Here is a 16657-nt window from a genome sequence, read left to right as displayed (position 1 = left end):
CGCAGGATTCTTCTGATGACCTGTCTGGTTTCGTGGTTGGCTGGATCCTCTCTGCCTCCCCCACCTGCCCAATCTTCTTATCCTCCAGTAAGATAGACCCCTAGGTCTTAGAAGAGGCATGAGTCAGGCTTCTTCCATCCCCTTAAATATTTTCAATAAGAAGTCTAAATTTTTCTCTTCCAGTCCCAGAAATCTCCACTGGCCACTTTTATCCGTCTTAGCCTTTATTTCCTGGGAAATCAGATGCCCTTGTGGAAGAATTGTGATCAGAACTGAATTCTTGGCAATAGATGAGGGAAGGAGGTGCGCAGACATTACACTTAGACACAGTCTGGACTTTACTGTGTTTGGGCTCTGAAATTTCCCGCATGTACACACACACACACACACACACAACCTTCCTAGCCCCACACCAGACCCAGACGTAGCTCCGTTCCCCCTGGAATTTGGCCAGAGTAAGAGGTGAGTCCTGCGCGTTACAGGGGAGCGTTAGCTGACAGCAGGTGTGATGGCAGCCTCCGTCTCTGGGTGACTTAGCACCTGCCCTGGCCAGTCCTTTCCAGGAGGACACTGGGCGGTGGCCAGTCTGCTCAGAGCTCAAAAGACACACCCTCAGGCAGCCCTGACTTTTGTTGTGGGACACAACATGGTGGTTGCCACAGTAAAATAATTTATCAAGGACCAAAGACCACGAGGATTTAAGAAGAAAGAGAAAGTTTAATAGATACGCTGCTACAGGCAACCACTGGCCACACAAATGAGAGGTCCCTGTGTGAGTGGGGTGGCCGGGCCGGGTTTTTTATTAGGGGGGAGAGGGCTGTGCCCACAAGGATGGGGGCTGAATGATCAGTTTGCACACAGGTACCTGACTGTCAGGGACTCTCTGAATAATAGGATTTAGGACTCTGATAAGGGCAGGACGTGAGGCTGTCCGCCCAGGGTGCTGTGAGCCAGGCTGTCTCCCGGGGCGGGGAGCCCTGCCAGGGTCAACACACATGGAGAGGATGCTTGTCTCTTGCAGAAATGCAGGTATGTGGAGGATCCTGCCCTGGGGAGTAGGGTTAAGGGGTCCATAGACTCCAGACACTCAGAGAGCCCAGGGGTGGGGGTTTTATGACTCCAGAGAGTGCCAGCCGGCTTCACAACTTCCCCTGTCTCCCCCTGACTCAGCCCGCACTTGGCCCTTTCAGGTTTGTGGGCAGACCTGGGAGCTACGTTTACGTGTTCGATGGCTACCGCATGGAAGAGGCAAGTATAGCTGCTGGTGTTCCCTGCCCGGCGGCGAGAGGTCTGTAGGTGCCCCCGGCCCCACCCCTCTCCCCGCCGCCCTCGGGCCCTTGTGTACCTGAGCCCCGCGTGGTCTGACGGCCCCTGCCCGGTGTCTCCCCCTGCAGTGCGCCCCCGGGGGCTGCCTCATGGAGCTCTGTGTCCAGCTCAGCATAATCATGTTGGGGAAGCAGCTGATCCAGAACAACATCTTCGAGATCGGAGTCCCGTGAGTAGTGAGCTCTGCCCATCTACCCTCCCTGCCGCCGGGGCCTCGCCCAGCGGGGCCAGACTCGCCACAGGATTTTCACGGCCTCTCTGCTTCTCAGATCACCTGGTTATTCACTCCTCTGTCTACTTGCCAATAACTGCCCCGTGAGGTAGGGCCCCTGCCACCAGTCCCGTTTGCCGCTCTGACTCAGGATGCTTCAGCCCCTGAAAGATGAAGCACTTTCTTAAGTCCCCATAGTGAGTAAGTGACCGAGCTGGGAATCTTGGCCTCAGAGTACATCATAATTTTAATGCTACCTGCCCTCCCAGTGAACAAGGGAAAGAGACTTTCCATCTGGTAGAGAGGAACAGGGAAGAAATGCAATGGAATCATTTAGAAAAACCTCTAAGAAACTGGGATATGCGACCTTAGGAGGGGAAGGGCTCATGGCGGGCGAGACACAGTGGGGGTTTCCATGCGGGTTCTCTCCCCTCCCCTCCCATGTGGTTTTATGCAAATTCCATAGAGGGCCTTCTTTCAGTAGGCTCTGCATCGAGATAGTCATGAAAATAGACACCAACTCTCGGGCACTGGACCCAAAAAAAGAGGAGGCAGGCAGCAGGTGAAAATCTACCTTCAGGTCAAAGGAAAATGTAGCCCCATCTGCATTTCGTTTTTGCTGTTTGATGTGAAGAAGGAATCTGTTTCGGGGGGCGTTTTCAGCTGGCCTTAGCATCCGAGAGCCAGAGAGTGACAGAGGTGATCAGGGGTAGCTCTGGTAGGCTGGGCCAGCTGTGTTTAGGAGGACCAGATGGGCAATTTATACCAGGATCAGAGTTCTTTGCAAACTTCTTGCAAGATTAACTGTTCTGGGATGTGGTCATGAGACTGTCCCCGTGGGGGTAGGTGAGGATACTGCCACACGCTCTGTCTCCCTCTTGGAGATTTACTGTGCACATTGTTCTAATGGTTCTGAGAAGTCCCGCAATAAAGAAACTGGTTTAATCCCTTTCTTTCCAGCTGCACTTGTGTATGTTGTCGGCCTGGGGTCTTAGTTGCAGACATCAGAATCGGCTCTGGCTAGTTTAAGCGGCAGTGGAATTTGAGTGGCCAACAGGATCGTCCTTAAGGGCCAGAGGGCCAGGCTCGGAGCTGCACGGGCAGGAGTAAGACTGGCCACACTGCAGGGGGGCTTGAGGGGAACGCCAGGGCCTCGTCTCTTGGCTCGTACGGCCCAGATATTTAAAACTGAGAATTGGATTCCACAGAGCCACACCTACGAAACCTGCATTCCGAGCCGTCCCAGCTGTCTTCATCAGCTTGAGTTCTGTAACAAAATAACCTGGCTTAATGCAGACATTTACTTCTCACGGCTCTGGAGGCCGTGACGGTCAAGATCAAGGTGCCAGCAGGTTTGGTTCTGATGAGGACCGCCATGTCCCTGTGTGCTCCTGAGACCTCTTCTCTGTGGACCCCGAGAGAGGGCGCTGCTGTCTTTCTCTTCCTGTGAGGGCGTTGATCCCGCCATGGGAGCCGCACCCTCATGACCACATCTGAACCTGATTGCCTCTCAAAGGCCCCACCTCCTGATACCTTCACATTGGGAGTTAGGACTTCAACCTGTGAATTCTGAAGGGGACACAAACATTCAGTTTATAACACAAGCCCCTCTGTTTATTTCTTCTTCTTTAACCGACGCACAAGATTTGCACACAGTTAAATGAAGAAAAATATACTTGAAGTGGTCCTCATCTTCTCAGAGATTACTGTCTTCGTTTGAGAGACCAACTAGGTGGCCTGTGACTGGGTGGCTTCTGTGTGGTGCCCACTCCGTCAGAATTCAGAGTAAGCCGAGGCCAGGCGTTTGGGAGCAGCTAAAGAAGACTCCGTCAGCAGGGGAGTGTCTTCCGGACGGGGTATGTGTCTTGAAAGAAGAAGGCCGTCACCACCGTAGGTACCAAGTTGGTCCGCCATTCTTCTGTCTGAAGAAGCCGTTTCCCTTGGGTGTACGTATCTTTTCTAAACAAATGACAGGCCGACTTGGGCTGATCAGTAAACACTTCCTGACCCAGATGTTGCTACAGGTGGAGAAGATAGGGTGGTGGTCCCCTGGCCGGTCTTGGGACACGCCAGGGTCAGGGCAAGGGCCAGAACGCAGAACCTCTCTCCATCTGCTTAAAGGTCACTGAGCGCTAGGTTCCTTGGGCTGAAGGGAACCATTAGGCACTATGTGATCCAGCTCCTTTCTCCATGGAAAACTACACGTGTCGCTGCTCCCACGGGGAGCTGGGACGGTCTGAAAGGCCCCCACAGAAAGCTATTCCTTGGTCTTGCTCAGAAGCACCCTTAGAGAGCTAATGTTATAATGGAGAAAATGAGTTGATGTGGAAAGAAAACTCTTTTTTTAATGAGAGCCTGATTTCAAAGGATGAGAACCCTCAACACTCCCTCGTGCTGTGCTGGCACCCAGTCCTCAGGATGGGTCTCGCCGTCACCCACCACCAGTTAGGTTCTTTTCCTGCCCCCGCACGGGGACAACCTCAGGTGACGCTTGGGTACGTGCTTTTTCCAGGAGGAGATGGAGGAGACTGTTGGTGTCTGGGCATCTCTCTCTGCTCAAGCTCGCCTCTTGTCATCAGTTGGGAAGTCATCAATCTCGAGGTCCTCGACCCTCTGAGACAGCGCCTGTTCTCAGCTTTCTGATGGAAAGCCGCTCCGTGATCGTCATCACGCAAAGCTGGTGAGACACGTGGACGCTGTTCTCCAGGAGCTTAGCGTCTCAGAGAGAACACATTTGTTACGGACAAACATCCAGAGAAGATACAGACCCAAAAAAGATGCGCCAAAGCCACATCTGGCCCCTCTGAAGCCGTGAGACCAGCCCCTCCACCCCTGCTCCAAAGGCAAGTCCCCATTCCCCTTCAAACATCAGGGGAAGACACCTGTCTTTCCGGGACATTGTTACTCTGCTCTGGATGGAATTGTCTCCAGCTTGTGGATGTGAGCGGCCCATTTGTTCATCCTTGCACATCTGCTCTACCACTGAGCCCATCCACTCTGGACCCAGCAGCCTTTTTCAGTCTGTAAGAGAGGCAAGAACTCAGCCATGTGTTTGGACAGTGTCCTGGACGTCTCCCCAACCCCCGGCAGCTCCATCACAGATGAAACTAACACAAGGCTGTTTTCTGTGAAGGCGACGTTTTCTTGCTCATGCTTCATGTGTGTTTAATGTGCCCCACTTTAACTGACGGCATTTGTAGAGTGATTCATAAAGCTGTGAGCAAGTCACTTCCTAAGCCTCACTGTCCTCATTGCTTGATGAAAAGGAGATAATAACACATAATATATAATAGGGTATAATATATGTAATAATATAGGAATCTCTAAGGTATTGTCATTTCAGCTCAAGCATCCTATGAACCTCTCCTCCGTTCTGTGAAACTGGTCACTGCTGATACCAGTACAAGTCTCTTCCGTTTTAAAAGATGTTTCCTCGTTTCGGGTCCTAATCTGCTAATGGAAACATACAATATAGTCATGGAGCTGAATTCAAGGTCATAGACAACAAGCTCTCCCACCAAGCCCTGGGGTCTTCCTTCTCCGGAGTTCCCCGTGATTCTGCAGGTTATGTTTTGAGTTCGTTCGCACGAAATCATGGTGACGATGACGGCTGCTTCTTCTGCTCCCCACTCAGAGCCCACTCTCAGTAAAGCAGACCCATCCAACCCGGAGCTCAGGCACCCGGCCACATCCTGTTGCGCGACACAGTTGAGAAACGTGAAATCAGCAGGGAAAAAGGAAGCCTCTTTAGGCAAGTGGAGTGGAGCCTGACGGTGAGGAAGGGATGGTGAGAACTATCAACACCTGACTTTGCCCCTGTGGTGGAGGCAGCACGTCTCTGCGGGGCAGGGCTTGTCCAACAGGTCAGGGTTTCAGTCCAGGCGTTGCTCCCTGTGTGACCTGGGAAAGTCACTCTGGAAAGAAACATGGTTATGTGAAAATACAGCTTGGATGCATGCTCAGCTAGCTAGAAAACAGAAAATACGAGAAAAGGAGGGAAGAACTGTTCCTGGGGTTACAGGTAGCCAAGGTGTTTGTGAGCGTCAGTGGCTTTTGTATTTATAAGTGATGCTTTCTGAATGTTTCGAGTCCGGGGAGTGAGACTGAAAAAAGACCCACTCAAGCCTCAGGAACTGGTTTTCTCTTCTGTTCTGGGCGCAGTTCACAGTGCGGCTCTCATGCACCTTCAGCCTGCCTCCAGTTTTTTTTTTTTCCCCCTAAGGGAGACAAATACTCATCTTAGAGGCCGGACTTTGATTTTTAAAAACAGAAGCAGGAATATTGAGGGTGAAAAATACAATGATGATACGCATACGATTGATCGTCTTTCGTGTTTGTTATCCACTTCTGAAAGCAATTTTCTGAGATTCTTCCAAAAAAATTGTAAAATGCTTAAGACTCTTGAATTGACCTTTATTGGAAAGCTCTAACTTACCTGTCTCCCCGAGGATGCAATGTTTTTCTTAGATTCGGGTGTGTGTTGCAGAAAGTACCACAACGACAACTTTGAAGGCTTCTGCAGCCAAGCGGTCCTGCCGGCCTCTTGAATTAGGCTGGTTCCCAATCTTTAGTCATTTGTGAGCCAGTTTTCAATTGTTCCCCATTATCTACCAGGACAGCAATTTGCATGTTAATTTCCTGTGAACCGATTCACTGTTTGATTTAAATCCATCACATTTCTGAAAGTGAAAAACTAACGCTATCAGTTAACCATGAGTAGCAAACACCAGAAAGAAATGCAATGAAGATGATTCATTATCAGTCAATGACGTTAGCCTGAGATCTGCATTCTCTTTATTGAAAAGGGGGGCGCACGGGTCCTGGGGAGTTGTTCAAGCCAGCAGCAGACCTGGGTTTTCTCCTGGACCGCAGTCAGAGAGGCCGGGCTGGGGGCAGTGAGGGAGTCATTCTCCCAGGTGCTCCAAGGAGATGGGAGGCCAAGTCTAGAGACTTTGCAGAAACATCGTGTGAACCTGCAGTAGAGTGTGTCCTTTGCTTGGGAACCACTGGCTGAGGTCTCCCCTTGTGACCCCCCAGTCTCCATGGCTGGCACACTTACCAGGCGTGTCCATGAATACTGTCCAGTTGCCCTTTGGGACCTTGGATAAGCGTCTTCAGCTTTCAGGCCTCTCCCGTGCCGCCCCTGCATCTGGCAGGCACCCCAGACAGGGCCACTACGGAAGGCCAGCTCTGTCCAGGCACCATCCACCAGATGGAAGTCCCACCTTTACTAGACTCCATTCAGAGACTCTGGGAGATGGGAAAACGGAGCGCTTTCAAAGGAGGCCATGAAACTGGGGACACTGGGTGCTTTAAAGGCAGCTCTGACGCCAATGGGACAAGACAGTAGAGAAAACCGAGGTGGCGTGGTCTGGCCTTGGACTACCCTGACTCACACGCCCCTGGCTCCTGGGGCTGGACCCAGTGGTGGCAGATGCTTCCCAGAAGGGAACCAGGTGGTTTCAAATGTTACTCAGAATAATGCTCATTGGCAGCTCCTTGCACGATGACTTCAGACGTGGCTGGTGGCAAGGCAGAATCTGACCATGTGCTGTTTATCACCTGGATCCCCTAATGGGAGATTTCCTTATCTCCTCCTGCTCACCACCCCCCCCAGCACCTTTCCCATATGTGTTTGTGCAGAGCAGACTTTGGGTGCAAACGGCATGGTGCCCCCAAACATGCTATAGCACACCCCAGCTCCTTGCTGTAATTCTATGTCAGGCTCAGCTCTGGCGTCCCATGAAGCAAAACTGTCAATGGCCTTTTATCACTCTGGAAGATGAACTTTGTGTGTGTGCACATGCAAAAGGGTAAATACTATCTTTTTCAAGTGCCCGATTCTTTCCTGAGCAACGGCTGAGATGGACAGAGTAGACAGATGAGAACTTCCTTTGGCAAAATGTCCCCGAACCCCTGTTCTTGCTAACAGCCCCAGCTCACGTTCCAAAAAAGCCAAAATATACCCATGGACACAGCCAGTAAGGTTTCATAAACTTTCTTCTTCTCTTTTTGATAAATGTGATAAATACTGTATTTCAAGACATAAAACAGCCCCTCTTTAAAGCCAGCGCAGGGGAGGGCGGTCTTGTTCCCCCGCGTACAGTGGGATCTGGCCAGGAATCAGAAGTTTCGGGAACAAATTTGAATCTTGTCGGTGTCAGAAAAAGGGATACATAGCTCAGAGGCTGGTATGTTTGTCTTCTTTGGCCCACCTCGGGCTTGGTTCTGCCTTTTTTCATGAGGCTCGAGGTCTGTGGAGAGCAGCCCGGGGCCCAGAATCCTGCAGCCAGGAGGCCAGGGTGTGAGCGGTGACCAACATGGTCCCGGGGTCAGCTTGTGGGGCACCAGCGGGGAAGGGCTCTGAGGCTTCTGGACAGAGTCTCCCAGGCTTGTCATTAAAAAGGGACAGAAAAATAGCAGATGAAAAGGATGCAGGGGTGACATCAAAGGAGTTATTTTAACAAGCGAGTGCATCATACGGTGGGAATCATAATCTGAAGGTTTCCAAACGGCCCATCTGTATGTTGTACAACTTGCAGGATCCTAGTAAATCCTGTTCTTGGGGGACTTCCTTTGTTCATTTTTTTTTAATGGACACTGAGGTTTCCAGAAGGGAAACTGCGGGGAAGGAGGGGTTCATAAGAGTTATGTGCGGATTTTTGGACCCACCCGCAGCATGTTACACGGCTGACCGCAGTGTCCTTCCTGAAGCCGCCCTCCACGCTGGCCTTCTCTGCCGCGTGGTCTCCCAGCTGGGCTCCTGTTTCTACAGAGGCTTCTTCCCCTCTCCCCACCCCGTGGTACTGAGTCCAAGCTCATCCTGCTCGCTGTGCGACAGGCCAGTAAATTGAGGGACGAGTTGTTGGGGGCAAGGAATTGACTTTATTCAGAAAGCCAGCAGACCGAGAAGTTGGTGGACTAACGTCCCAAAGAAGCATTTCACCCGAGTTAGAATTCAGGCTGCTTTTATGCTAACAGGGGAGGGAGTAAAGGCAAACGTTCCCTGGTTCTGGTCATCCTCCTGAGTGGAGGTGCTCACTTCTTCCTTCCTGCAGTCACGCACGGGTGACCCTGCTCAGGGTGTCTCCTGTGAGCTAAAGAGAGGTATTTTAGCTTAATGCTCACGGCATGGGAGGCAGGGTTCCCAGAGATGGGCCATGATGTATCATTTAAGCTTATAGGCAGCATCTCTTTAGTGATTAACTTGTGGCTAAAACAATGAAATACAAAGGTTAAAGTAAAAGAAGCAGATCCATGATGGGGTCAGATTTGTTCTTCCCTGTTAGACCCGTAACTGTTGGCGTTCCCTCCCCTCCGCTCCATCCGCAGGAGATGCTCGTTGCTAGGGTTCCCATTGCTCTCTCCAGGATGATTCTGGGATTTCAAGCCCTAGACCCAGGTGTAGCATTGCTTACTGGACATCCCTACTTAGGAGCCTCATGGGACCCTCCACCCCAACAACTCCTCCTCCCTCTCATCAAAATGGCCTCTTCTCCTGTGTCCCCCAGCTTAGCAAACCATACCACCATCCACGCACGTGGCCAAGGACCCTGGGGGTCATGCTTGGTTCCTTTTCCCTTCCCAAGTGCATTTCAGCACTGGCTCCTGCACTCGACCTCTTAAGCGTGACTCATTCTGTCTACTTCATGTCCATTGCAGCCACCCTGGTTTCTGCTGCCATCACCTCTCACTTCAACTACTGCATCAGATGGCTTATAAGCCATCTTCATGAACTTGGGCTACCTTTTAAGCCAACTGGCATTGCCTTCTCTCTCCTACTCCATGCTCCAAGCATTTTGAACTCCCTTTAGTCCCTTCAGTGAGCCATTCTCATCGCACACTGTCTTTGGCCATTGCACAGATAATTCCTTCCATCTAGAGCACACCTTCCCCCATCACGTGACCCTCCAAGGCTGCTTCCACCATCTTCCATCCTTGGTTGGTTTACACGTCTCTTCCCCCAGGAAAACTTCACCCAGGTTAGGTGTCCTGGTTTTATGTTCTCGTAATTCCCTAAATCTCTCCCTTTTTAATATTCAGTGCACGACACTGATGACACTTGTTTAAGTGTCCACTTTCCCAGCCGGACAACCTCACTAATCAAATGAGATGTCTTTTTTTCCTTGCTTGTTTTTTTGATTTTGCTTTTATCATTTTTTTAAATTTAAATATAGTTGAGTTACAGTATTGTGTTAATTTCAAGTACACAGCAAGTTTCTCTGGCTTTGAAGAAACCTGATCCTTTGTTGGGGGGAACCTTTTATTGTGCTGACAGAGGACCTCCTTGGATGGTCTTTAAGAGAAAAGTATCTCCTTAGGGTTCCTCTGTCGGAGATGGCTTCAGTGTCGAAACTTAGTTGTTGTTGTTTTTTCCTCCTTTCTGTCTGTAGAACTAACTTTGTCCCCCAGAGGCTTTTGGTGACTGGCCCCTTTCTTTTCCAGAAAGCTAAAGAAACTATTTCGGAAGCTGAAAGATGAGACAGAGCCCGGAGAAACTGATTCTGCCCATTCAAAGCATCCGGAGCAGTGGGATCTGGACTACAGCTTGGAACCGTACACTGGACTGACTCCAGAGTACATGGAGATGAGTAAGATCCCGTGGTCCTTCCTTCCACCGGGGGCAGGTTCAGATAGGGGGCCAGGGAACGGGGCAAGGGAGGGGGCCAGGGAAATGCCTGGGGTAGCCTCTGCCCCTTCCTGGACCTCAGTGCCATATGGAAGATGGGGAGGGTGGGGCAGAGAGAGCCCGGGAATGAGGACCAGGGGCATCTTATCACCGACTTGATCCTCAGACGACGCCCTCTTCTCCTTGGGCCTCCTCTCCTCATCTCTGAGATGAGAAGTTCCGCCCCTCGGCTTCCTTCGCACGGGCTCCATCATTGATAAAGCCGAGACGGAAATAGTGAAGCCTGCAGTTTAAGAACGGCGTTTCCATTAAGGAGGAGTAAAGTGGTCCCGTGGCGCTGGGGGCAAGGACAGAAGCACCTTTGACGGGGAGAACGTAGGAAGACTCCCCCACTCTGGTCAGGCAGGGCTGCGTGAAATGTCAGCTTATGCCTAAAGATGGGGGGGATGCTTTGTGCAGGGGGTGAGCGGAAGGTTTCTAGCTACAGAGCCTCCGTTTGCTCCTGGTTCAGGCCTGGAAGCGGGGGTGCGTGGGGCGCGGGCGTCGCAGACGCGTCTGCGGAGCCGTGAGCCCTCCGCTGTGAGCGGTGTCCCCGCTGGGAGCCGCTGCCTCCCAGTGCGTGGCTGCTGGTGAGCAGCCCCGGTCCTTCACTGGGGTGGATATTTGAGAAGCCTGTTTCCAAGACTTGGAACTAATGAATTAAAAACATAGGACCAAGAGGTCAGACACATCATCTAAACATTTACTCAATCTAGAGTGTAGGGGGGAACATCAGTCAGATCCCACAAAAGAGCCACTCAGTACTTACTGTCATTGGACCTGTCACTGTGTTTGCATAATGGCTCCAGCCTCCTTTGGTTAATCCCTTTTGACCGGGGGCCGCCAGTGGTTCTTTGTGCCTCAGGTAACTTGCTCATTATTTCTAATTGATATTTATCCTCTTCCATTTGTAGAATGTCTCTGTGTGTGTGTGTGTGTTGTAAGGGCAGAGGGATGGACAGGGTCTAGATGAGATGGCCGCAGAAGTTCTGTTCTAGCCCTGGGGTATCTGAAATTCCAGGCAAAGCCTGAACTTTGTAATCTGAATAAACTCACCAGGGGAGAAACTGTCATTACGCCTGCCTCGGGGACAACAGGCAGAGAAAACATCAAGACCCAGTTTGTGTGAACACACAGCTCCCCGCGCTTCACCCTTGGCTGAGGGCCACCTCTAACCCCTCCCCAGCACGGAACCAGATGCGCGGGGACGACTGCTCGTGCGTCAGGTGGCGCTCTGCGTCTGCCGTCCTCTCAGAGAGAAACTTGCCAGATTGAGGCTTCCATGCAGGAAGGGGCTTACACTGGAACGCCTTTAGCTCTGCCTTTGCGCCTCCATCCTCCAGCTCCAGACCCCCGCCCCCACCCGTCCCGTCCACCCAGTTCTGTGTGTGGGTTTTACACGCCAGGCTGTCCAGAGAGCTGGCTGTCTCGGAGCTTCCTCTTCTGAGTGGCTAAGAGCAGAGACGCTTGAGCCGTACTCCCTGGGTTCAGATCCGGGCTCTGTCACCGACTCGCTGGACAGCTGTGGGTAAGTGACTAACCTTCATGTGGCTCCACTTCACGGGATTGTTGTATCCGATGAATTAATATCCGTGAAGTGCTTAGAAGAGTGTGTAGCACATAAAGCTGTGTCAGGTGCTGGTGTTTCTCCTAATGGTCACGGGGCCCCGGGAGGGCAGGGCATAGGGAAACGTGCTGCGCCTTGTCAGCCGCTGTCACTGAGCAGACACGCTCTGTGTGCTCAGACTGGGGCACTTACCAAGTGACAAGAAGAGGGACAAACAGGAACTAGAAGACGGTGACTTCTGGAAGAAGTTCACACCAGGATTGTAGAGAGTGACATTCATTCCATGAATCACACAGACAGACAGACAGACAGACAGACAAGCAAACTATTACAGGTTATAAGGGAACAAAACAACCACAAAACAGAAAGTTTGAAAATCAAGAAAAGAAAGGAACATGTCTCCCCAAACCTTTCTCATTCAAGCCCAACTTCTATTAGCATTTTGGTGCCATTCCTGAGGCCCCTTTTGTTATTTTTAAATAGCAAACATTAAAAACATTTAAATATTTGTGATTTTTAAAAGACAGTTGTGATCAAATGCCCACATTTGTTTCTCTTTTTTTCATCTCGCATTATATGAGTAAATACTTCCAAGTTGTCGTAATATCCAAAAAAATAGCTGTAGAATAAATTCTCTCTCTAATAAACAGAGCAGTTGATGTATCTGTCTTTCAGCAAAGTGCGTTGGAGGCTCATTTTCCAGTTCTTCCCCCCTTGTAATGATCCAGCATGTACTATCTTCCTGCATACACTCTTTTCCACAGTTACTGATTATTTCCTCAAGCTAGACCCCCCCAGGTGTCATGACTAGATCTAAGGTATTGCCATTGTTTGGTTCTTGACCTCTTTTTACCGAGTTGCTTTCTGAAAGGCTTAGAACAACTCTCTTGGCCACAGACAATGTATGAAATACTCTTCCAATAGGTACAAATTATTTAATACCCTGAAGTCAAGTGATAAGACAGAATGCTCGGTGTACAGTCAGCTTGAGATGCCCAGCCCTCCATGCCCACCTCATTCCACCTGTTGACCTGAATATTCCAGACTCATCCTTAGCTTTTCACGGTGCTTCCTCTGGGAAGTCTTCCTAGAGTCCTGAGAGGAGTCATTAACTGTTTGATTTTCCATCCCAGCGTTGCATTCTGTGCACACACAGATGGTGGGTCTTACAGAATTATGATACTGTTGCTCATGTATCTGTTCTTCTGCAGACCCACCTATTAGGTTCTAAAAAACAGAAAGTAGGGACCATGGCTTTTCACATCCCCCAGAGCCCACCACATTTCCTGGTGCATGACAGGCACTCAGTATGTCTGATAAACCAAGACGAGTGAGTGAGTGAATGCATTTATTATTAATGAGGGAAGGTTTCTTAACAGGGGTAAGCGTTTAATAACTTTAAGTGGAAAATGAAGGATCATTTTCAAAGCAGGGCTTGGTTGATGTCGGGTCAAGGATGTTCTGCGAAGGTTTCCAGCTCCAGGTAGGAGATTGGACTGGATTCCTGAGATCCCTTCTGGTTCTGGGGGTCTGCGTGCTGATGATGAGTAAAGGGGAACATTCCAAGGAAAAGGTCTGGCAAGTCCAAAGAGTGTCGTGGCCACGAGAAGCTGTTGACAAAGCAAATGGTGGTTTGTGGGTAGGGATGGAACAGAGAAAGACCAGGGGTTGTTGGAGAACTGGAAGATCTGACGGCTTTGCACTTTGTATCAGGCCATAGGGAGCAGTTGTAGAGCCTGGGTCAGGGCTGTGCCTGTGTATGAACTCTGTTCCCCTCGAGGAAATGGGCGAGTCCCGGAGGGGACCAGGCAGACTGAGAGAGGACTGAGGACGCACCGGGGGGACTCATTCACTTATTCATTCATTCTTTCATTTGTGAGACATTTATCAGGCACCCAAAGGGAGGAACAAGTTGGGAGACCAGGACAGTCTCTCCAACAATTCAGGCTGATGTTGATTTAGTCTCATTTGGGGAAGGAAGCCTGGACCACACATGGGCTTTCCAAACTGGTGTTGGCTGGAAAAAAAAAAATGCACAACCTAAAAGTTGAGAATCGTGTTTTATTTGGCGGACAAAACTGAGGACTTAAGCCCGGGAGACGGCCTCTCGGACAGCTCTGAGGGGCCGCTCCAAAGAGGTCGGGGAGGACCAGTATATATAGGAGGTTTTTTGCAACAAAAACCAGGTAGTTGGAACACCCAAAGATGCCTGTAAGCTAAAGAAAACCAGACACCTCAGGTTAAGGAATTTAACGCTTTAATATACGTGGAAGATGCAAGAGTCTGGGCTCAATGGGGTCATCCCTTTGAGGTGCACTGTAGCTGCCTAGGGCCAGTGCCCTGCTTTTGTCCATCCTGATCCCCTCGGGGGGCACCGTGGGGGCAGCTGCAGTGGCTGAGGGCTTGATGGCTGCAACATGCTGTTTACTGATACGGCAGGCGGCATTTTCCATCCACACTGGGCCCCACTGACTCTCGCTCACGGAACTCTTTGGGCTGTTTTGCTAAATTATCCATCATTTTAGGGACATGACTGTTTTATCTTACGTTTTATATAAGTGCGAGTGTTAGCGGGCAGGGGCCCCCCCTAAGGGGAAAACCGCCAAGGTGTGGACTCTTGCCTTTCTACCATGAAGGAATTCACAGTGGAGCCAACGGGTAGAGTGAAGAGGGAAAAAAATCCCTGGTCTTTATTGCCCGAGAGGAAGGGCAGCCGTGGGCCAAGGTGACCTGGTGTAAGAATTCCCGCTCTTAGGGTCTTAACAGGGGCCTTTCTTCTGTCACCTTTGATGTTTCTTGCCTTCTTCCCATTGGCTGCTCTTTCCCTGCTTGGTTTCCAGCTTGTTCTGCTCTGTGGGACAAACGCTCTGCAAAAACAGAATTAGGTAGCTAGGGACCCCCAGACCCCGTAGTCACGCTAACACGATGTGGTCAGGCTGGATCGTGCGAGCAAGACCCTGAAACGGTGTGGTCTCTTAGATCCAGATCTGCTTGATGAGACCCAGTCAGGGCTTTCTTTTCCTCCAAGGTGGCTCTTTAATTTTGAACGTTTAAAGACGTCTCTCGTGAATGGGTCTGAGTTTCAGTTCCCTAGTTCCCTGCCTCCGTCACAGGAACCACACTTCTAAGTTAGATTTCTTCCATTCCTGGTACCTCTGGATTATGCTCTTCGCCCCTTCAGCGGGTATTTGCTTCCATGTAGAATGAAAGACTGGGCTGCAGGGTGAACTTTACCAGACGCTTCCTTCATCCAGCCGTGGCAGCTTGGTGTGGCTGGGGTGGGCTTCCAGTCCTGAGTGCGCTGTGGTTACGGGTCTCTGGGCTTGATGCTTAAAGTCAGCCATGCCCAGTTTCCTCATCTGAGAAACGGGTTTGATGAAAATAGCGCCAGCCTCACAGGACGCATCTGAGAAGGAGGACGTGAGTATAGATTAGTTAAAAACCAGCCTGGGCCCGTGCACGCTCTCAGTGGGTATCCGCCGCCATCGTTAGTGTCAGGAGGCCAATTTCTTTTTCTTTAATTTAGGAGTGGACTAAAAAAGGTCTGAAGCCCCTGAATGGAGTGAGCCCTGGAGGGTCTTCCCATCCCATGAGAGTAGGGTTGGGCAGTGATGTTTAAAGACGGAGGGTCTGAGACGCCAGGGCACATCTAAGAATGGCACGCAGAGGCCTGACATGCAAACGTTTCAAGATGCTGGTCCTTCTAGAAAACGCCACAGGCCTGAGGGCTCTACTTGTCAAGGCCAGCATCTCAGATGGGCTCTGTTTGTCATCTGTGTATCTAAAACCCACAAGCTTTTGTTCCTCCAGTCATCCAAAAAATATTCACTATTGTCTTCCTGACTCAAGAATTCAATTATCCGTCCCTCCCCGCAGAACCTCTTACGGTTTCTTAAATGCAGTCCAAGCTTTGAGGCCCTGGGGCCATTAATATGGGTGAAGAGATGGATTTCTCCTTGTCATTGACATTGTCATTACAGGAAATCTCATTTTTCTTAGTCACGAGCTTACAAGCCTGTCAAACTAGAGGCGAAGGCAGGTGTGTTGTAATTGCACATTTCCTTGTCTATCTGGAGTGAAAGCCGGGTCGTTCTTTTGAAGGGCAGAGAGCTGTCAGTCTCCCCTGCTCTTGGGACATGCCCAGCGTCAAAGACGCGTAAGAATCACCCAGCTGGTGGAAGCCCCCGGGGCAGGTCCCCCGCGGAGACCCGGGCATCAGCGCCCTTGTAGCTGCACCCAAGTTGTCTTGTGAAATCGCAGATTTGAACTTCAGGGCTCAGCATGTGCATCCATGAGTTGGTGTGGACCCCGTCCCCTTCTCCGGGACTCCTCTCTGACTCTATATCACCTCCGGCTGGGGAGAAGGATGCTCACGATCTGGGGCCTTTTTGATCCATGGCTCCTTACCTCACTGACTTTGCCTTGTCAACTGAAAAATACAAAGAAACAAAGAACCGCACTACCTAAATGCTGAGAACATGTCTTACTAGGCAGACACGCAGAGGACTTCAGCCTGGGAGACAGGCTCTCAGACAGCTCAGAGGGTCTGTTCCAAAGAGGTAAGGGAGGAGCCAGGGTATATAGAAGTTTTTGCAAAACAAAACAAAAAACAGGGAGTCAGAACATCAAAAAATTAATTAAAATAAAACGACATCTCAAGTTAATGAATTTAGCACTTTTCTATGTTTGGGAAGATACAAGAGTCGGGGCTCATTGAAAGCATTCCTGTGATCTGCACCTTAACTGCCTGGAGCCAGTGTCCGGTTTTTTTCCTTCCTGAGTCCCCTCAGGACACATGTTGGGGCGGCAGCAGTGGCTGACGGCTTGATGGCCGCGACATCCTTTGTTTACTCGTGGGCCAGGTGACTTCCTTCGTCCACAGTCC

General features: G+C 50.5%; 1 protein-coding gene across 3 annotated transcripts in view; it reads left to right on the top strand.

Annotated features, from left to right (window-relative positions):
* Positions 1-16657, top strand: part of ANO2 (anoctamin 2) — a 253462-nt gene that overhangs the window by 209934 nt on the left and 26871 nt on the right. For all 3 annotated transcript variants that reach the window (XM_074357441.1, XM_074357442.1, XM_074357443.1), the window contains exons 18-20: positions 1191-1248; positions 1395-1495; positions 9983-10128. In XM_074357441.1, the coding sequence (XP_074213542.1) occupies positions 1191-1248; positions 1395-1495; positions 9983-10128 (305 nt within the window). The remainder of the gene's footprint in view (positions 1-1190; positions 1249-1394; positions 1496-9982; positions 10129-16657) is intronic.

Source organism: Camelus bactrianus, chromosome 34 (assembly GCF_048773025.1).
Source record: "Camelus bactrianus isolate YW-2024 breed Bactrian camel chromosome 34, ASM4877302v1, whole genome shotgun sequence".
In the NCBI taxonomy this organism is placed as follows: domain Eukaryota; kingdom Metazoa; phylum Chordata; class Mammalia; order Artiodactyla; family Camelidae; genus Camelus; species Camelus bactrianus.
Note: the sequence above shows the minus strand (reverse complement) of the source record. Positions and strands in the feature narration are given on the sequence as shown.